Raw genomic sequence first — 23041 nt, forward strand, 5'->3', positions numbered from 1 at the left:
TTGTATCAGGCTAAGACAGGCAGGGACATTTCATGCAGGAAATGCTTTTGCAAATAGGTCGTGAAGGGTAGGCAGGTTTGTGCATGTGAAGAGGGGAATGCAGGTCATTCCAAACAGGAGGAATGACTAAAAGGGAAGGAAGGCAAGGTGATTTATAGCACCATCTGTATGAGCCTGTGGCTGGAGTCTGGGTTTTGTGAGGAGGGTTTTGAAGAGGGTCGGATGAGAAGTTGTGGCACCAGATTCTAGAGGATCCAGAATGCCTTACAGAGGGACATCAGGGAAATAGAATTTAGTTGTGCTGTGTGGGAAAATTGATTTGGTCCTTGTCATCAGTCATCCATTAGAGATATCCTCATGGCAGTCAAAACTGACCTAAGGCTTCTACCGCCTTCTTGTCTGTGATGTGGTAAGCATTGCTTCTTTTGGCTTTGGAGAACAACTTTCGTCTGTTTTTCAAGCATTGGTGGATGGAAGGAAGTATTTACATGAAAAAACAAACAAACCAACACACCTGGTTTTTAGGTCAGTCTAATGGATATATGCATTTTTCTCTTTCTCTTTTTCAGAGAAAGGCAGACCAATTAAAAATAATCACACTTTAAATTTTTCTAACATATATGCAGGTCACAGAGGTGAAAGGGTTACTTGCCTGGTCCCTTTATGTGTTGTCTCCTTTTCTAATTGGAGAAATAAGAGCTCCCCTCTGTTTTCTGACTCTTTATCCGTGGTGTCTTATGTTCTGATTTGACGATGGTCTTTAAGCATCCAAAATGCTAGAAGTGAAATCATAATCAACTCCAATTAGCTATACTGGTCGAGCATAGCATTGCTGTTCTTTCATTCACTAGCATGCCTTATGTCTCATTTTAGCTAGTCATTATGCTATTGCTTCTCCATCAAATTGCCATGGGGATAGCTTAGTAAATTAGAAAATTGATTTGAATTTCCCACTTTTTTCCCCAATTAAGAATTCATGACCCATACCTCACTAGGAGTTTTTAATAATATGCCCTATAAGAGAATTTATAGCAATTTCTCAAAGCTTGGTCTATTGCCGGGTGCCTTATACAGATGAACACCCTTTTCTTTGGAAAGAACTTCAGTCTGCATTTCTAAATTGTGCCAAGAATCTTATCCTAAGACTTGCAGGTATTTTAAACAAAAAATGTTAAAGTCAATTAAACTTGAGGATCATGGTAAATGATTCCTAAGTAATTTAGCTCAGCATGCTTTATTAGCATTCTAAAGGCTCTGAGAAGTCCTGGTAAAAAAAAAAAAAAAGGGTAACTTTGTAACCTAATTTTCCATTTAATATCAATCACCTAATGTTTCTCTAAAATGGGGACATAATATCAAAATATGATTTCTTAAAATTATTCTCTAGATACCCTAGCTGGACAATATGGATCAATATATGGCCTTTGGAGGTCTAGGTGAATCCTAGAATAAAATAAAACTATCAAGAGCCTTGAATTTAATAGGTGTATTATGACTATATATTGAATTCAATCTCTGTCTACCTACTAGGATTTATGTGAGGATTTTTTGGTCACTTGGTGATCCTTTAAAGCCTTATCTGTGTCAACAGAGCTACTACATCTGATATTATTTTCCTGAATCTCAAGAAACACCGAAGGGGACTGAAATAATAGGACATTAATTTCTGCTGCAGAATGCCAATCTTGCTGACCCCGCGGGGTTATTGCAGAGTGAGATTAATTATGCAGATGTGCCACCCTAGGCTTCGGAGTTGAAGTACCCTGTTGTAATTCACTGCAGGATCATTCACGTAGCCGGCATATTGATATGATTATTATTCCACCAAGGTTTTATCCGCCTCTAGACAATTACAGAACCATTTACCAGCATCTCTCATTGACTTCTTATTTAAAATTCCCAGGGCCACAGCAGGCATTCAAGTCCTTTTGTTGGAGACAGCTACAGATCAATGGCATGAAGCAACATGGGATTTCCTTTAGGACATGACAAATGCTGAGATTATTTGCTAAGCAGGAGATAGACATTCAGACCCCAGTAGAAAATAGTATTTCTGGTCCCATGTCTCTGACACAAACATTTAAAATAGTAAAAGCAAGAGAGGGAGCATATAATAGAAAGATCATAAGATTTGGGGTCAAGGTATCTGAGTTTGAACACTGGTGTCACCATGTATTATCTTGGACCTTTGGGGAAATCATTACTTTTTCTGTAAAATGGGACTGATGTTAAATATCAAACTCCTGGCAGTCCTCACAGGTTTAAGTGAATATATATATATATATATATATATATATATATATATATATGACTTCTCAGAGCCTTTAGAATGCTAATATATATATATTCACTTAAATAATACATATATATACACACGTACATATGTATATATATTTATATTTAAATCAAAGGGGTTTCATCTGTACATGTACAGTACTATATACATGAATACATAAGCTTTGTGAATGGCAAAGTGTTTTAAAAATATTTGTGTGTGTGTACTAATGAGAACACCTTCCATTCTTCAACTGGCAGTGTTGGCATAATCGAACACGCATTTATGGCTCCATTGCTTGGGTAATGTCCTATTAACTCCTCTAATCACCAGTACTGCTACCTAGGGTAGAATGCAGTAACCATGCATTGATACGATTAGTAGTTCCAAGGAGTGTATGCCCTTGAAATGATGTGCAGAATCAAGTTTCTATTTCTAATAGTCGTTCTTAGTCTGTGGTTTTAGGGACTTCATAACTGCAAGATAATATTCATCTAATTAGAATTTTTCAGCAAGTTTTCCTTCCTGTTCTCTGCACAGTGGTAAAAAGTAAGACTTGTTTTGCTTTAATTTTGCCCTAATGCCTTTCTTCCTATGCAAGGCTGCATTTCAGAGTGTTACCTGTCTCCAGAGTCCGGCTGTAATGCCATCTCATTCAAGGAGTCTCTCACCCCACCCAATCCCTCTTGCCTCCTTCTCATTAAAATGCAAGTAATTTTTTCTTCAGAGCATGTTGCTTGGACTGATTTGTATACTTTAGAGTATGAGCAAACACAGCTAAATTGCTTTGAACAGCTAAGGAAATAATAATAGCAAATATTCTTTTAGGAATTTTGTATGTGTTAACTCATATAATTCTGTCATAAAACAGGTGAAGTATGTACTGGTAGTCCTCCCCAGTTTACAGTGGAGGAAACTAAGGCACAGACAGATTAAGCGACCTGTACCAATATTCTACAGGCACTAAGAGGCAGAACCAGGGGGGATTGGAACATCTAACTAAAACAACAGACTGAAGTTACAGGGTTGTGATTAGCACCATGCGAGTTAGAGATCCCTATTAGCTTGTAAGTTCCTGGATGTTCAAATCTCTTTTATCCCTTAGCATTTAGTCTAGCATAGTAGGTGCTCGTTTATTGGCTTTGTATTGGAAAAGCTAATGGTGCAGCCACAAAGTACCTGCTTATACATTCTCTCTGTCTCTCTGTTTCTCTGTCTCTGTCTCTCTGTCTCTGTCTCTCTCTGTCTCTGTATCTCTCTGTGTCTCTGTCTCTATCTCTCTGTCTCCCTGTCTTTGTCTCTCTGTCTCTTTCTCTCTATCTCTCTGTCTCTCTATCTCTCTGTCTCTATCTCTGTCTCAGTCTCTTTGTCTGTCTCTCTCTATATATTATAGTATATGTTCTGCCCTCCTGCTCAATTTTCCTGTCAAAGCATTTTAAGACCTCATATTAAGCACTGCTTGAGCACTTCTCCGTGAGGGCACTGGTTTTTTCTAAGTAGCATACTTGTTGAAAATAGGGTCACTTGAGTTTTTAGTGGTTTATGGATCAGTAGATAATAGCACTATAAAATTCCAGCTCCTTCTCATTCTGATGAAGGGGAGATTGTACGGTCTTACTTTATTTGCAATAAAGTCACCAAATGTCAAATGCACATGGTAAGAACCGTGGCCAGAGCCCTCCACCCCTTCCCTCCATCCAGAGCGATCTGGTGGACTGAGGTCATATCCCAGACTATGGAACTGGTGGGTGCACATTGCCATCTGTCAGGATGATCCTGGTGTCCAAAAATCAGTGAAAGAAGCCATAGAATTTTCTCAACGGGGACACAGACTCACACAGACTCACAGTGTTAGTTCATGAGGGGATTTTCTTTAACACTTTAGATCCAGAGAGATGATATTTTCATTAAGGCTCTCTAATTTTGGCTCATGTGGGTTCCCAGAAAGACTTGGAATATTATCTCTGCATTTCAGGGACAAGACTGGGGGTAGGGATGGAGAGGATGTCTAATGGATTGTGTTCTCCAGTAGGCAGAGTGCCTGAAAGCAGAGGCTTCCTGAAGGCCCTGTGCTTCCGCACAGTTAGCAATATCAGCCTGCTACATGGTACATCTTCTGTGAAAGTTCTAATTTAACTTGTGATTTTAACTCTTCTTCATAAAATTAATTGTGGAAACTGAGTCACCTAGGGAATAAAGTTCATGGGCAAAGTCACACAGCTCATTCATGCAAGAGTCAAGACGAAGACCCAGGACCCATCCCTCTTGTTTCTCTGCATAATTGACAATGAGGAGCCCCTAGGGGCTACAGGGTCTGTTTGAATCACCAAAGCTCCTGAAGCTTCCAGGTCCCTGAACAGGAGAGCAAGAGTGGGCAAAGCTCTGGTCTGATGGATGATAGCAAGCCAGTCGTTTTTTTCTGATGGAAGCAGAGACATGGGGAAGTGCTCTTGTGAAAGGACAGCTGACTGTGTTCTGAGACCAAGGGTGGCTGAGACTCATTCAAGTCCAATATCTGAAGCAGATTCACTTTTTAGGCAGTGGATCTGGAGAGGCACAGGACTCACAGTGACATTTGTTTAGACCCACTCCTGGAGGAGAGAACATCCTCTGGATGACCTTGAACCTTGCTAAGGAATCTAGTTTGCGCATGAATACGTGTGTAAAATAAAAGCATCAATGTCTCATATTTGCATCACACATCACTGTTAGGAAGGTTTTCCATAAATAGTATCTTATTTGATTCTTACAGCAGCTTATGAAGTAAATATTTGTAATCCTATCTTATCGATAAGGATACCAGAGTCCATAGTAAATTATCCAAGGGGCACACGGTTAAAGAGTGACCAGCAGCAAACTAGAACAGAGGTTGCCTGTGTCCTAAGAGGATGTTGTTTCTAGTTCCTGGCAGTTGCCCTATGCATATACGTATTTACTGTGTAACAGCATTGGACTGTGGACATGAGCTTGGAGCCCTGTCCAAACAAAAGGTGAAAAGGAAAAAAAAACCTAAATAAAACAGATCAGATTGGAAATTTCTCAGGGCTCTATCTCGAGAGATAGATACCTGCCTAGAGTTTTTAGAAAAGGCATGATTTACTGTTAGCCATTGACAAGAGAGGAAAGAACCAGGAAAGTCTGCAGAGTGAGAATAAAGCTGCAGGAAAGTTTGGACCCACTTGTTTTCCCGGGTAGCCAGTTTAGTTCCAAGCTGGGTGACATTGAGAAGCGTCTGTATCTTATTGATTGAGGATTGATCTGGGAATTGGGGCTAGGGCTCTCCCTTCCCTGATTAGATTTTTTACTATCTATAGCAGTATTTCCACTGGAACCCTAAGGTGTATAATGCATAAAAAAGGGGTTCATGGTCAAATAGCTTCAGTTAATGCTGTGTTGAAACAAGTCAACCACAATACTTCCTTGGCAGATGCCCAGAGCCTTTAAAATGCTAATGTGTATTATGGATCTCCAAGAAAGAGCTTGGTGACATGTCACTTTTCAAAATCATTTGGCCACATGGTCCTTTGGCAGAAAGCTCACTATGGGATATGATAAAAGTTTGGTAGTTTTCCTCATGTACTGTGTTGTGATTGTATCATACACGATCATGTACTTCTTTTTGTCTCTATTTTTCTTCTTTTTATTTAGTCTTGTAAGTCTGACTTTGCTCCCAAACCGTGAGATCTGTGATTATAAGAACTGTACGTTTATTTCTCTATACCGCAGAGTTTCTATTAAAGTCTATGAAATAGGAGCTCAATAAATCTCGATTTGAACCAAATTTGATTCTGTAGAAGCAGAAGCTAGAGCTTACAGTCTTTATGGAGAAATCAATGGAAAGTTGGCCACAGTTTTGTTACCTGTGGCCTCTCTAACAGTGTGTAGATGTGTCTTTCTCTTGAGAGCCTCACAGGCAGCATCCTGTCTTCAGACCATCCCTTGGAATTACAGGTTATTAGCGGCAGTGCTCTTATATGAAATTTAAGGGGAGAAAACCTCAGATGGCTAAGAAGGTGTTCTATGCTGGGAAAAGTGATGAATTCCCTAACCTGTATGTTACCGGATCTGAGCCTGTGAGGTGATCCGACTGTTTTGTGTCTGTGATGTTTACAATTTCACCTGAATCCCTACTTCGGGGATGGCATCGTATTTCCCCAGGGAGCTGCTTGCTTCTCTGTCACGTGCTGTAAAATACCTCTGGTGCAGCACTGTTCTAGCAGCATAGGTTCTAGATGTTTCTATGTTTCAGGATTGTAAGCTCCAGGAGGGCAGTGGCATTTTCCTTGTCTCTTCTACCCTCAGACTGTGTCCAGAGCTTGATAAATATTTATTGAGTGAATTAGAAGGAATCTTAGGTACATTCCTCATAAATATTCTTCCCCTTGCCCCAGCCTTAACACTTCCTGAAATGATTCCCTGTCGTATTCTGTGTCGGATTTTAAGTTGCTTTTTTGATTTAGAAGGTTATTTAGAAGGTTATAGTGTTACCCTGTACTTTTCTTTAACTTTTCCCTGTTTTTTTTTTTTTCCAAGATTTATTTATTTGAGAGAGAAAGAGAGAGAGTGAGAGTGAGCAGGGGGAGGGGCAGGGAGAGTCTTAGGAAGACTCCTCACTGAGCGCAGAGCCCAACATGGGGCTTGATCCCAGAACCCTGAGATCATAACCCTGAGATCAGGACCTGAGATCAGGACCTGAGATCACAACCTGAGCCAAAACCAAGAGTCAGATGCTTAACTGACTGTGCCCCCCAGACACCCTTCTCTCCCTATTGTTGGAGCCACTGTTTAACTTCAATCAAGCAAAAGACATGACATATTAACACATAATTCTTTTTGATTTTGTGTTCTCCACTGCTTTAGATTCTTTCAAATTTAAACAAGCAGAATGAAAACTTTGGCCTACGTTGTTAACAAAACCCCAAATTGTAACACGTTATATTAGCTCAGCCCTGTATAATTACAAATCCTGTCTATGTGTCACATCATCTGGTCCTCTGGAACCACCTCGTGAGATAGTCGTGGCAGAGGTGTTTACATCCATTAAAAAAAAAATGAGGTATTAGAAGACTAGAGAAGGAGAACCTCCTGGGCCATAATTTCTCCAAGTTCAAGTTTAATTGTAGAGTGCATCATGACAATCTTGGCTTTTCCTTAAGTTACAGAGGCTGGATTTACAACCACTGCCAATCAGAAGATTCTCTTTTCCGAAATATTTAGGGAAAAAAGCATTAAACTTGGACCTGGTACAAGAAAGAGTTTTGCCCGAGAATCACAGTGGTCTATTACTCCACAGTTTCTCAAGTTTTTCACATTTATTATCTGATTTAATAAGAGTTAATGATAATTAGCATTTGCTGAGAGCTTTTTATGTGCCTATCCAGTGCTAATTACTGAGTGTGCTTCTCCCAACAAACCGGTGAGGTGGGTGTTAGTTGCTATCACCCCCACCATGCAAAACTCCTACCTCAGTCTAAGTACAGCATACTTAACTGTTAAATTTTCCACCTGCTAGGGAAAAGATACAATGGAACAGTCTTCTTATCCCTGTTAAGAAGTGTCCATGAACACCTAGCATGTCAGTCTTGAATTATTCATCAAGACTGTGACCAGCTTATCACTTGTAAGTGGTTGTTCTGAATCTTTCTCTCTTCCTCTCTCAGGCTGTCCAAGATCAGACTTGAACTCCAAGTGGATTGCTCTTCTTAAGGTTTCTTTCACCTTCATCTCACTGAAAACCTAGTTCTAGTTCTCTCTTGTGAGGGATGAGACTTGAACATATTTCTTCTCTCACCCCACAGAGCACGTTGCTATTCAAGATATTAAAGAACAAAAGGAAATCAATCTTCTCACATTCTATTCCAAGCTTCTAAAGATGGCAGGTGGCATATTATATATGTCCTCTCAGAGTTCCAAACATTTTGAAGCTATTTAGTAACAAAGGGAAAGGCAATATCTAAGAGGAGGGCGCCAATGTTTTCTGGAGCGAGAACTTTGACTTTGCTGTTGTATCAAGGTTAGCAACACTGGCTTCCTATGCTGAAAGTTGGGACATTTCATTGATCTTCCTGTGTGCCTCTACTGCTGGACTTTTCTGGAACATTCAGTACTTAACAACAGGACATTGTTATTTTCAAAGTAAGTGTTGAAAATAGAAACTCTATTTAGGTTAAAACAGCTTTCATTTATTTTAACTGTCTAAAAGGGTTCACAAATCATTTGTGGAGCTTTTAAAAAGGAAGACTCATGCCACTTAAAAAAATAAATTTTTAATTAACATACAATAAAATTGACTTTTAAAAAAATACAACTATGAATAATCACTCATGTATAGACTCATTTATTCCCTGACCCAGTCGGGATACAGAAGTCTTCAATCCCCTGAACGATACCTTTGTGCTATGCCTTTGGAGTTAACACCTGCCCGCTATCTTCTAACCCCTGATCTAACCTCTGTCACTCTAGTTATGTCTTTTGGGGAATGTCATTTAAATGGAATTGGACAGTTGGTAACCCATTGAGACTGGCTTTTTTCCCTTAACACAATGCCTTTGAGATTCATCCAAGTTGTTGTTAAGGATAGCTCGTCCCTTTGTGTGGCTGAAAAGTAGTCCGTTTTGCAGATGTACCAGAATTTGTTGATCCATTTGCCTGTTGCAGGACATTTGAGTTGTTTCTAGTTTTTAACAATTAATAACAGAGCTGCTGTAAACATTCATGTACAGGTTTTCGTGGAACGTGTGTTTCCAGTTCTCTTGGGTAAATAACCAGGAGTGAGGATGCTAGACCCTATGGCAAGTGTATGTTTAACTTTTAAGAAGCTGCCAGGTTGTTTGTCGGGAAGGTTGTGCTGTTCTGCAGTCCTAGCAGTAGGACAGCTTTAGGTGCTCTGTATTCTCTTCAGCACTCAGCATTGCCAGTATTTCTTACTTTAGTGATTCTGAAAGGTGTGTAGTGGTATCTAATTTTGTTCTTTTAAATTTTCATTTCCCTTATGGCTGATGATGTTGAACATTCTTTCCTGTGTTAATTTACCTTCTGAATATCCTTTTCAGTAAGACGACTTTTGATATTTTAAAATTGGGTTGGTAAGATGGATAAAGAAGATGTGGAGTCTGCACACACCCTCATACATAGACTGAAATTTTACCATTCAAGACAACATCGATGACTTAGAGGGTGTTATGCTAAGTGATATAAATCAGACAGAAAAGGGCAGATACCATATGATGTCACTTATATTTGGAATCTGAAAAAACAAACAAAAACAGAAATAGACATAAATACAGAGAACAGACTGGTGATTAATAGAGGAGAGAAGGGAGTGGATGAAATAGGTGAAGGTGATTAAGAGGGACAAACTTCTAGTTATAAAATAAGTCATGGGAATGAAAAGTGCAGTATAAGGAAAATAGTCAATATAGTAATAACTTTGTATGGTGACAGATGTAACTACACTTAGCATGGCAAACATTTGGTCGTATATATAATTGTCAAATCACCATGTTGCACACCGGAAACGAATATAATATTCTGACAACTATACTTCAATTAAAAAAAAAAAGTTGGGTTGTTTGTAGTGTGATTCTTATAGCTTTATTCTTCTTTTTCAATATTGAAGGCATTTCTCTTTCCATATAAGCTTTAAAATCAGCTTGTCTATATCTATAAACAAATCTTGCTAAGAATTTTTTAATTGGAATTTCATTAAGTCTGTCAATTAATTTGGGGGGAGAATTGAGAATTCTACGTGGAGTCTTTCAAACTATGACTATGGTATGTCTCTTGCATTATTTTCTATTACAACTGTAATAAATTACCAGAAACTTAGATGCTTAAAACTACATCTATGTATTATATCACAGTTTCTGTGAGCCAGAAGTTCAAGTACAATGTTCTCTACCTAGGGTCTTACAGGGTTAAAATTAAAGTGTCAGCCAGGCTGTGTTCCTTGTTGGAGGCTCAGGGGAAGAATACACTTCTAAAGTTGGGCAGAATTCTTTTCAGGTTTTTATTTAAATTCAGTTAGTTAACATACGTCTAATATTAATTTCAGGTATATAATATAGTAATTCAACAATTTCCTACAATCCCCAGTGCTCATCACAGCAAGTGCACTCCTTATTCCCCATCACCTACTTAACCCATCTCTCCACCCACCTCCCTTCTGGTAACCATCAGTTTGTTCTCTATAGTCAAGAGTCTGTTTCTTGATTTACTTCTCTTTCTCTTCTTTCCCCTTTTCTCATTTGTTTTATTTCTTAAACTCTACATATGAGTGAAATCATATGGTATTTACCTCTGAATGAGTTATTTCACTTAGCATAATACTCTCTAGCTCCATCCATTTGTTGTAAATGACAAGATTCCATGCTTTTTTATGGCTGAGTAATGTTCCATTATATATTAGTATATTCAATATATAATATAGTATATATTCCATTATATGTATTATAATAATATTTATTTATAAATATATCCCCTACATCTTTTTTATCTCTTTATCTGAAAAATATTTCATTCTTCTTTGTGACTGAATAATATTCAATTATATATTATGATATATTCCATTTATAATATATTAGATGTTCCATTATGTATTATAATATATATAATATACATATATATCCCCCACATCTTCTTTATCCATTCATCACATTCATCAGTTGATGGACACTTGGGTCATTTCCATAATTTGGCTATTATAAATAATGCTGCTGTAAACATTGGGGTGCATGTATTTTTTGCATTAGTATTTTTGTATTCTTTGAAATTATTTGTGGGATTGTAGGATAGTTCTATTTTTAGCTTTTCGAGGAACCTCCAAGGTATTTTCCAGAGTGGCTGCACCAGTTTACATTCCCACTGACAGTGTAAGAGGATTCCTCTTTCAGCACATCCTGAAGTTGTCGGCAGCATTTTATTTCCTATGTTGTAGGCGCTAGGTTCCTATTCTCCTCCTGGCTATCAGGCTGTCAGCTGATGGTCTCTCTCAACTCCTGAAGATCACCTGCATTCCTTGACAGGTTGCTACGTTTAGCTTTAACAACAAAGGCCTATCAAGTTCTTTTCTTGCTTCACACTTCCTTGAGTTAGCTATCTCTTGCATCTTTTTCACTTTAATCAGAATAACTTCTTTGCTTTTAAGGGTTGATGTGATTATATTGAGCCCATGTGGTTAATCTAATATAATCTTGATGTTTTGAGGTCCACAACCTTGATTATATTTGCACAGTTTCTTTGGGTTAGTGGGGTAACAAAACAAGTCCCAGGGATTTAGGTCATAGGGCCATTTTGCTAACCACATACTTCTATTTATTTAGGTTATCTTTGATTTCTTTTATCAAAGTTTTGTGTATTTCAGCATACAGATCTTTTACATGTTGGTTAGTTTTTTAACTCAGCATTGGTTTGTTATTGTAATAAGTCTTTTTAAAAAGTTTTGTTTGCCGTTGTTATTGCTAACATATAGTAATATATTTAATTTTTATGTGTTGACTATGTAGACTTTACTTACTTAGTTCTTTTTCTGTAATAGATTCTTTAGGATTTTCTATGTCGGAAATTGCATCATCTGTGAATAGCCTTAATGTCCTAGTTAAGGCTTTTAGTATGATGTTGGATAGTTCATTCCTAGTACTGTCAGAGCCTTGCTCTGATCTGAGTAGAAACATATTCAGTTTTCAATATTAGATGTGATGTTAACTGTAGTTTTTTTGTAGATGCTCTTTATTGGTTCCCTTCTATTCTTAGTTTGCTAAAGCTTTTATCATGAAGATACTGAATTTTGTTAAATCTTCTTGCATCCATTGATATAATCATGTGGTTTTGCTTCTTTAGCCCTTTCAAATACTGAATCCAGCCTTGCACACCTGGGATAGACTCTGATTGGCTGTGGGATATCTACACATTTGTTTTCTTGTGCTATCTGTGGCAGAGTTTGGGATCAGAGTAATGTGTCACAAAAAGAATTGGTAACTATTTGGTCTTTTACTTTCCAAAAGATTTTATGTAGAATTGATGTTATTTATTCTTTAAATGTTTGATAGAATTCACCAGTGAGGCAGTGAGGCCATATGACTGGAGCTTGGGAATCTCTTTTTTTGTATGTTTTCTAATTGCAAATTTAATTTTTATAAATAATTAAAAGACCAATGAGACTGTCCATTTCATTTTAGATGAGCTTTGGTAGTTTTGTGGGTTTTGAGATATTGGTGCATTTCATTTAAATTGTGTAGTTTATGTGCCTAGAGTATTTAGTATTCCTTTATCACCATTTTAATGCCCATGCAATCAGTAGGGATGTACCCTCTTTCATTTCTGATATTAGTGATATATGTGTCTTTTATTTCCCTTCTTGGTTCACCTGGCTAGAAGTTTAACAATTTTGCTGTTGTTGTTCATGTTGTTGTTATTGTTGTTCTTTTCTAAGAAGTAACTTTTGGCTTCATTTTTTCCTCTTTTAACATTTTTGATCTCTACTCTTCAGTATTTCCTTCATTTTGCTTCCTTTTTAAAATTTTCTCTTCTTATTCTAGGTTCTTAAGGTAGAAGATTAGATCATGGACTTGAAATTTTTCTTCTTTTCTAATATAAACCTTGTAATCCTACAAATTATCCTTAAGCACTACTTTAACTGCATCCCACACATTTTGGTATGTTGTATTTTTATTTTTGTTCAGTTTAAAATATTTTCTAATAGTCATCTGTTTTGACCCATGAATTATTTAGACACACAATTGACCCTTAAACAGCATGGGTTTGAATTGTGTAGGTCTACATATACATAGGTTATTTTCAATAAATGCAGTATAGTACTTTAAATGTTTTCCTTATGACTTTCTTAATAACATTTTCTTTTATCTAGCTTACTTTATTGTAAGAATATAGTATATAATACATATAACATACAAAATATGTATTAATTCACTGTTGATATTATTGCTAAGGCTTCCAGTCAATAGCAAACTATTAGTAGTCAAGTTTTTGGGAAGCCAAAGTTATGCATGGATTTTGAACTGTGTGGATGGTTGCCATGTCTAATCCTACATTGTTCAAGGGTCAGCTGTATATTCCTTAAATTCTATGTGTTTGAATATTATCCTGTTATTTTTCTTTTGTTGGTTTCTAGTTTAATTCTATGGTTAGGGAATATATGTTCAAATTCTTTGAACATGAATTCTTTTAAATTCATTAAGGTTTGATTTATGGTACATGATATAGCTGATCTTGGTTAATGTCCTATATGTACTTGAAAGGAATATGCTATTATTCACTTTTGGAGTCCTCCTATAATTCTTTTATGCATTCTGCCCAGGTTTATAGCTGCATTCATTTAGAGAAACAGAGTAGATTATGCTTACTTTATTTCACTCAGAATTAGAGTTTTCCATTCACTTTGCCGACACTTTTGATTACTGACAAATATAGTTTTCTAAAGTGTTCTTTATGAGGGTCTATTTATGGTTAAAAAACTATAAGCTATATGAAAGATTGTTGATGAAAATAACTTTGATTTCTTAATAAATGCCATCTCTCCCTTTCTGTAAAATGATATAATTCATAATTTGTCCTATGTCCTTTAAAGGCTTGTTTGTCATATTTTAGGTGAGCATACATGCACGATCAGCTCAAACTTTATTAGTAAGTTAGAGAAGTAAGTCAGATACAGTTACTCACTTTATCATAAGTTAGGGTCTAGATGGATCAGGGCTCAAGGAGGTGAATGGCTGTAGGGCTGACCTGGCATGGAGGTGACCATTTAGGGGTTGTGGCTTGGTGTTGAAGGCCATGTTTTCAGGGCCTGGGTCATAGCAAAAGAAATCTGTCAACCAGGAATGGAGCAGGTAAGAACAGCTTTGTGGTTATAGGAGGCTTATCCAGCTTGGAGCAAGACCTTACAAAATTCAGGGGACAAAATTCAGGCTTCTGGAAAAAGAGTGCTGAAAAGCACTAGGTTGAAGGTTGAAGCCCCAACAAGATTGGTGGGCATCAGAGAGTACCTGGGATGTGGGTATGGACTATATGAGGAACCAGGAAACTGAGGGAGAAATCCAGCCCTGTGGCCTGCTGAAATGCCACTGTGCAGAAGGAAGGCAGATGTGACTCACAGATAATACCAGCTTTGGGGCAGCAGACCTAGTTTCAGCCTGTCACCTGCTGGACCGGTGAGAGAATCATTGGTCAGAGCTGACTCATAGGGAAGGAGATCCTGAAGCTTATTAAACCTGGAGAGTGCAGACAACAGAATGATTCATATTCAGGGGTCGATGTTAAAGTGGTGACCACACATTAGCACCATCATTAATATTGTTATGGATTACATAGAAATGAGTGTATGTTTAAAACTCTTCCAGGTAGAATAGACATCTGTGTTGACATGCCAGGAAACAATGGAATTAAATATGAGAGAAGTACTAATACCTAAGAGGAAGTGTATGAAAATGATTATACAGTAGGTAAAATGGGTTGTGCAGAAAAGGCTGACTTGGAATTTATTTTTGTAAGTTGAGATCATCTGAAGCAAGGACAGAGTCTGTTAAACACCATGGCAATAATCTAAAGCTGGGTTATAATTCAGACCATGAGAAACCATGTGTTACTAGGCAGGTATTCCTTTGCTTTCTGACAGGTTGTCTGTCTCTGAAAATATCCAGCACCCTCTCTCCTCAAGAAGAAAGAACCAAAAATTTGTTACTAGTCACCATAATAAAATTCCGAGAGAGAATGCAAGATGATGTTAAATGAACCAGCCAACCTCTTCCCACTAACCTTGGAACCTTTAAGTCTGTCAAAACCAGCCTGCACAATCACATTTCCTTTTCAGTCTCCTTTATTCTAATTCATCACAGGACAAGACTGACCCTGGATATGTGTTTGCACACAGGTTATCTTTAGATTGGCTTTACCTTGATGACCTGACTCCTTGCTGCCTGTGGCATAATCTAGTTACTCAGGGGAATATCAATTAAGGCTCTCGATCACACTAATTAGAATGTCTTCTAAGTGTTGTCCTAGGAATTCAGCAGCTTATAAACAGGCAAATTGGGAAAATCTAGAGGTGTGAGTTTTGCTTTTTTTTTTTTTTTTAAATAGCCGAAAGCAATTTGGGAGGTAGAGTGCTTTAGCATAGCTGAGTATTGGGGCTGAAGTTCTTGTGCCCTGAATCTGCAATGAAATGTCTAGTTGTTCTCCACTGACAATGATTAATGCAGAATTATTAATTACTTTTATTAATGACTTGGATGAGGACATGGGTGGCATGCTGATCTAGTTTATAGATGACACAAAGCTAGGAGTTAAACAAGTATTGTGATGACAAGCTCAGGAGACAAAATGATTTCAAGACAGAATTATAGTGGCAATCCATCCGATACATGCCAGAAGAATGATCTCCAGAAGGCACAATTTGATGATCACATCAGTCTTCTAATCAGAAACCGTCAGTGGGTCCCTATTTTCTGCTTAAATTAAATTCCAAGTCCTTTGCTATTCAAGGCCTTGTCCTATTCTGATCCTAATACTCCCTGCCTTCCAACAAAGTCTCCTATCGTTCTTTTACTAATACCTTGTGCTTGAGCCAAACTGAATTATTTACAGACTATTTCCTTTTTATGTTCCATGCTTTGCCTATCTTTGAACATTATTCCCCCATTGAGCTTCTTTTCCCCACTTTCCTTCTGCTTCAATTCAGTTCTTGCTCGCTCAAAAGCTACCTCTTGTACTTAGTCTTCTTTGATTGCCATGGTTGAAGCAATCTCTTTCTTTTCTAGTCTTCAGTAAACTTTATCTGTTCCGCTCTGTGTTTTTCAGTGTTTACTTTTTATTGTCATTATTTTGGTACCCATTTTAAGTCTCTGCTAGACCTGCTTAGTGTTATAGCTTCTGTCTGAGAAGTCTTTGCATATCTTATATATGAGGCATGCATCTTATTCATAGTTGATGATGTTGAACTGGTTTATCTCCTCTACTGGGAGAATGGCCTTCAGAGGAGTTCCTACCTCTTGCTCACCAGAGGGCCCTGCAATTATATCAAAGAGACTTGTGAACAGAAAGTACGCAATGCAATGTTTTATTAAAATAAATGAATGACTGATAGAAGAATTCCTTAAGTTAACAGTGTAAGAATTGGAAAGAGAATGGTGGTGGTAAAAAGGAAATATTTGATCTCAGAGGCAAAATGGTTGTTTAGGGTATAATAAACTCATTTGTAACTTTTGAACAGTCATGCTAAAGAAGGAAGCCCAATAAGAACTAGAGATTTGTGGTAATGTGTGGTCAAGAGAGGTGACAAGTGTGTGAAACTTCCATTGTCCTTAAAAGTGGCCCATACACTCTGAATTGCTTAGGCAGTACCAGTTTATACCTTTTGTCTCAGTGCCATCGCGTTTACAGGCATCTCATTTTAAATGCTGTTATATGGCCACCCTATTTATGAAATACCTCTTTGACCTTTTTAGACTGGTAGGTCCCTGTGGTTGTGAAACTGGTGCCATAGGCTAATGTTGGCCAGATGTGCGTATAAATTCCATCTCTGTCACTTATTAGAAACAGGATACGGACAAGTACCAAGGCCTCCCTTGGTAAGCACCCTTATGTGGCTGCTGTGTTCAAAATAGTGACAGTCTTGAATATGGAATTTTTCAGTAATATCCAGGTTTCAGTATTTATAACCCTATCAAGATTTTATCAGGGGGAAGATATGTCTAGGGTAGTAGGGAAATAAATATTTCGCGGAGTCGTTAAATTTCTAGGCCTTCTGTGTTAGAGATCATAGAACCAAATGTAAGGGTACAATTCGTGCTAGTTGGCTGTTTCAGCTGGTTACTGATAGAAAGGCTAAAGGTCACAGAAATTGGACTCCAGCCCCATCATTTGTCTCTTTCAGGGAGAAGCAGAGAGCAGGCACAGCAGAGAATGGGGTTTAGATATTTCCTTTTACTATAAATTCAGAGTGTGGTGGACTACAGACCAAGTCTGTATCCAGGAATTTAAACTTTCTATTCATCACTAAGAAGGAGAAGTGTCTGGATCATAAAATATTTCCAATTGGGAATGGACCACAAGAATGCTAAGGAGAGGAAGAAAATCAAATTTATCTCCCAGAAATGTGACTCCTGGTGAAAAAAATCAAGAGGAATTTGTAGTTGAATGATTAAGAGATAGTTCTAGAGTCAGACTGCTGGAGCTTGATCATTAATCTACCACTTTGTAGGCAAAGGATATTGGTTATATTATTTAAACTTGTCTCAGTTTCCTTATCTGTAATATGCTTTTAAAAAAATGATCTTATTGTTTGGGTCCCGCAATTAAATTTGTTAATATTATAAACATGTCAGAACAGTTCCTTGTCTATAGTCAGCTTGCATATGCAGTAATTATTACTTAAACTCTTGAGAGTGATAAGTACTCTCCCTTAACTTTGTATTTATGTTGACAGGATGGGACTTCTGTGGTGTGTGATGAGTCTCTACTTCTATGGGATCCTGCAGAGTGATGCCTCAGGTAAGTGAATAGCTTTTGACAACCTGTTAAAATACAAACTATCTATAGGGTAATGTGCCAACTCTTTCTGAAAAAAATGAGTTAAGACTACACAATATTTATATCCATCGTCTTCTGTGATATCACAGAATCATAGATGTGATGGAATCATAGAATTTTGATGATGATACATACCTCTAGTCTTCAGGGGACACGATGTACTTGGGGCAGTGGTCGTCATTTATAAATACAGGGATTTTCCATCGCCCTCACATCTAAGCCAACTAGAATCCTGCTTCTCTCCCTTTGCCTTAGGTCTTATGAGAAAAGAAATGACAGCAATGGTAGCATGACTTTGTTTTCCAAACTTCAGCCAGGGGTGAAGGAGGCATTGAGACGAACAGTCTATTAAGATCTTTTGAGAACAAATGAGAAATGATGTTTCTATAATACTGCTTCTCTCTAGGGAAAAAAGGACCTATCATTAGGCTCATTTTTTTCCTTTGGATATTGCTTCTTAAGAGAATCTAGCCAAAGCTTGTTTGAGTTTGAGTAACCGAACTTGGTCGTCATGGATCTGGATCCTATGAAATCAAAGTCAAAAGGGATTTGAAAGGTCATCTTTTCAGGGCTCCTCTCATCTCTAGAATTACTGCTCAGAACCAGAGTGGGTAACTCGAACTAGTGATCATCTCATTAGTAGTCCACATGTGTTTGGACTGACCAAGTTCTAAGAAAGTTTTTAGTATATATAATTGAAATGTATTTCTGTCATTTCTACATTTCTGCGGTTCAACTGCTTGATTTAACTAGAATGTGCTCAATCCAGTGGTTCTCTAATTTTAATTCAGGGAACCTAGATATCTTCATTCGAAAAAGCTTCATGTATAATTCCCCTGAAGACCATGGTTAATAGTTTGAATATCATTACTTTAATTCCTCTTCTGTGTGAGAGGTCTTTGGAGATGTTAAAATAGCGATCATAGAACCATGACAGTGTTTTCCAGTGTCTGCCGTCAATTGTTCTTTGCGTGGCATGGATTTGAGCTTTTCTCATCCCGATGATCTTTTCTGGGGTATGTTTTCTATACCACTTGAAGCATTATATTGGAAACTGAAAATAGCACTAAAGGAAGGGTATAACTAGGACAGAGTAGTACAGCTCAAAGCTATGAGAAGTAGAGATAACTTCCAACCTTGTTGGCCCTTTTCACAAGGAAAGCATCTCATGATCTGGGCTGGTTTTCAGATGCACTAATACACAGATCTACCGGCTATTTGGACCAGCATCTGTCCTGCTTGATTGAGTGTCCCATTTGAGGCTGTGATGTCCTGATTTTTAAATATGTTAAATATAACCCCTGATTACTATCAGTTCTTATTTGATTCAGTTCTATGCTTGAATGTTATCTGCTTACAGAGTCCTTACTTCACCACCTTAATTTAAAAAGCCCTCGCAATCACATGTCTCTGTATCCACCTGTAGTTTCCTTCATGACATTCATCATTTCTTGATATTATATTAGCTTTTTCTTGTCTCCTCCCTTTCTCCTTCTTTCTCCTCTTATACCTCCCTGTCCTCCTTTCCCTTCTTCCTTTCTCTTTCTCTTTTCCTTCTTCCCTTTCTCCTTCCCTATTTCTCTGCTTGTAAACTATCCAAGGACATGGACCTGTCCTCTTTGTTACCCAAATACTTGGAATAATGATTGGCACATAGACACACAGTAAGTTAGTAGGTACGCACACGTGCTCTCCCTCTCTCTCTCTCTATGTATGTATCTATGTATGTATGTGTGTATCTATATATATATGTTATATATATAACACATATATAACATATATATATATATTATATATGTGTTATATGGATAGAAAAAAGTCCCTTCACTTCCCTTTTTTGCCAAAATCGGCCAATTTTATAATGGCACTTGTTTGGATTCATACCAGTAATTCATCAATGTAGTTTTATGTCCTGCCTTCCCTTGAAGGAAAAGGAAGAGGTCACCATGTTACTCTTGTTGAGAGATCAGGGCAATCCCAGAAGTTTGTGGGTGCTGGTGTCTCCCCAGCACTCCTGGAAGTGTTCTTTTCTGAATGACCTTTACTGTAATCTGCCCAAGGAGGACCCCTACCCCCACCCCAAATGCTATTGGAAAGTGAGCTTTCTACCCAGGAACTGTGACTCATAATTCTGCCAGGGAGGCTGACTTCTTGAATAAGATAAGTTCTCATACCAGCCCCATTGAGTCACCATGGGAGCAGGAAACATGTTGTAATCCCCTCAGCCCATCTGGCACATACTCATTTGCCTTCCTTATGAAAAGGTATATTGTGTCTGTGTCAGTGATGCACTTCCTAGTTGGAGGAAGAGGAACAAAAAGGAAGTGTTGTTGACAAAAATAAAAGGGAAGGCTAATCTGGGCTACTAGGGGACAAAAGGGACCATTGCACATTTTGAGGGAATCAGTGAACCTCTCGAGCATCAAGGTATCACTTCTTAGAAAAATGTAGATGCTGGCAGACCGTTGGCCTTTCATGAGATTCTCTCTGTGTTCCAGGTACCCATTTAATGGAATCAGAGATCAATGTGACAAACAAGGGAGAAATAGGCAGAAAACCCTAAAGCAATGTACATGCATATGATATTAATAGGAGTTTTGTCTGGTTGTTCTGGGCCTTTCTACATGTACCCTTCTTTTAAGGGAAGTCCCACATTTAAAAAAGAAGCCATATCAATATAAGAGCTTTAGTTCCATGAAGTTTTTTTTTTTTTAATTTTAAATTTATTTGAGAGAGAAAGAACTGTGCATGAGTGGGAGAATGAGCTGGAGGGAAGGGATAGAGGGAGAGGGAGAGAATCTTAAGCAGACTCCCCACTGAGTGCAGACCCCAATGCAAAACCCAATCTCATGACTTTGAGATCATGGCCTGAGACAAAATCAAGAGTCAGACACTCAACCAACTGAGCCACCTAGGCACCCCCCCGAACCCCCGCCATGCAGTATGTTTTAAGTGGAGTGAACTGAACCTCAAGGCACAGAATTCTGACTCCAGAACACAGTCTTTCTTGTAGCACTACTGTGGTTTCCTTATTTGTTCAAGAAAGTGGGAGCAACACTTTCATCTCAGATGGCCATAAAAGCAGATACTTAAATACAAGCATTTACTTTTCAGGAATTAAAGTGGTAGTTATAATGGTAATAATAAAGCTTCCTTCCCTGAGAAAGCACTTTGCATTTTACATTTTCAATGACATTTGACTCTCACACCCAAACTATGGAGTGGCCAGGCGCTTGTAATCCCATTTTTGGAAAAAGAAAATTAAGATCAAGTGTTTAAGTGAATTACGCAAAGTCACACAGCTAATACGTAACATAGCTGTGACTTCAGCTAGTTCTTCCATTCTCAAGATTCATGCTATTTTAACAAAATATACTCTCCTTGGACTCCAGTAAGACAGATACAATTAAAAAAAAAAAAAAAAGGTCCAAGGGGTCATGGGTTTTGCTAACTGCTAAAGAAACATTTAGTAATAGATTTCTGTTTTTTTGTTTTTTGTTTTTTGTTTTTAGATAAGAGGTATCTTTCCTCCTGACACCCCCTGCCCTGTTAGGTGTTTTTTTCAGGAGGAAAATCAATGTAATGTAAACTCAAAATTCAATATTCTCATTTTCGCATGTTATGGTATTGAACATTTCCAATATTAAACTCAAAGAAATTCTGCTTTGCAAGATTCTGAAAGCAAACTTAACTTGTCACACATTTCTCCTTTGGTATGTTCCATTGGCAGCATGTTAGGAAGTTGAACTGTTAAAACTGCCTTTAGGGTAGAAATAAATATTTGCAACTTGTGGTTCCAAGTTGGGGAGAGGGTGAGAATGGTACCACATATAATGTGGTGAATTTACAAAAATATCACCATATCAAAATTATTTGTTAGAGAGACCACGTTAAGAGGAACAATGTGTTTTCTTCCCCAAGTGTGCGTGCACACACACACACACACACACACATACACAGATCTTTGAATATAGTCTTTTATTTCAAAGTCAACAAATAGTTGACAATGTGCCAGGTGCAGGGCTAGATTTCACACACATTATCATTAATGTCACAGAAGACACTGGAGGCTGGGGTTTGGGTGGGGGTAGAGATTCTTACACACATTTTATAGTTCAGGAAAAGAAGAGCCAGGGGGTGACCTAAGTTAACAGTGCTCATGGTGGCATGTCTGATAGAGCTAGGATTTGAAGACTGCCTCAACTGCAAAAGCAGAGCTCTTTCTTTTCAACTACATTGCCTTCTTACGACTTTGTTCTGCTACTAGTAAAATCCCATGATTTCATTTCCATTAATTTTGAAGAATTTGCAGAGGGTAGAAATAATCTTCTGGTTTATTGAGGCTGAATAACACTATAGTAACTAACTGACTAACTAAATAAATAAATAAAAACACTGGCTTAAAAGAATTGAGAGACACTGCTGTAAGTTTTGACTGTTGCACTTTGTGAATGTTTAATGATATTAAAGAAATCATTTAATCACTCCTTGCTCACTGTGACCTTACCTGTCAATCCAACCAACCAGCCAACCAACATAACAAAGCTTTGGCCAATTTTACCTTCTTGCTTTTTTTATTAAAGAGCATTATGGTCATTATCATATGTCATGGATGCACATAGCATACACCCTTCCTGTGATTTAAATAAGCATTTTCTAATGGCAAGTGTTTAAAGATCTTTCATTTAAAGATCACGCATTTGACTTTATATTACAGAATCCAGGGTAAATAAAGGAAGGCTCTTATGTCAATGTCTTCCAGTTGAGTCTGATAGAAAGATGAGAAAATAAATACCAAACAGAATGCTGTAATAGAGCAGAGAAAGTTACTAACTATGTAGGGAGATACTGGAGAACACATCTCGATCAAAGAACACTTGCTCTTTTCTAGGAGAAAATGTATCCTTATTTGGTAAAGAACAGTGCAGTGCGATCAGGGATCATGGTATTTAGAGCCCAAGCTGGAAGGGTAGGCTGGGGACAGTCTGTGGAAGACAGGAATCCCTGTAGGTAAAGAGGATATTTGTGTTTAATATATTTTAGATATAGGTGGTTAGTTCTTTTTTCTTTTTTCCTTTTGTCTTGCTCTTGTAAGGGCTTATAATATTTCCAATACAATGTTTCAGTTCTGGTTTGGATTCACTTTGTTGCCAGCCCTCGTGGCCTCATATTATTTGAATATACTTTTTAAAAACTCCAAACTTAGGTATGCTTGTGACATTCAGG

At 37.7% G+C, this 23041-nt stretch overlaps 1 protein-coding gene across 5 annotated transcripts in view; it reads left to right on the top strand.

Moving 5' to 3' along the window:
- The window catches only part of IL1RAP (interleukin 1 receptor accessory protein), a 127962-nt gene that overhangs the window by 29253 nt on the left and 75668 nt on the right, over positions 1–23041 (top strand). For all 5 annotated transcript variants that reach the window (XR_005383906.1, XR_005383905.1, XR_005383907.1 and 2 more), the window contains exon 2: positions 17712–17776. Coding sequence is in view for 2 of the 5 variants with exons in the window: in XM_038583694.1 (XP_038439622.1) it covers positions 17713–17776 (64 nt within the window). In the remaining 3 variants the exon portion in view is untranslated. The remainder of the gene's footprint in view (positions 1–17711; positions 17777–23041) is intronic.

The sequence above is a fragment of the Canis lupus genome, chromosome 34, assembly GCF_011100685.1.
Source record: "Canis lupus familiaris isolate Mischka breed German Shepherd chromosome 34, alternate assembly UU_Cfam_GSD_1.0, whole genome shotgun sequence".
Taxonomy (NCBI): Eukaryota; Metazoa; Chordata; class Mammalia; order Carnivora; family Canidae; genus Canis; species Canis lupus.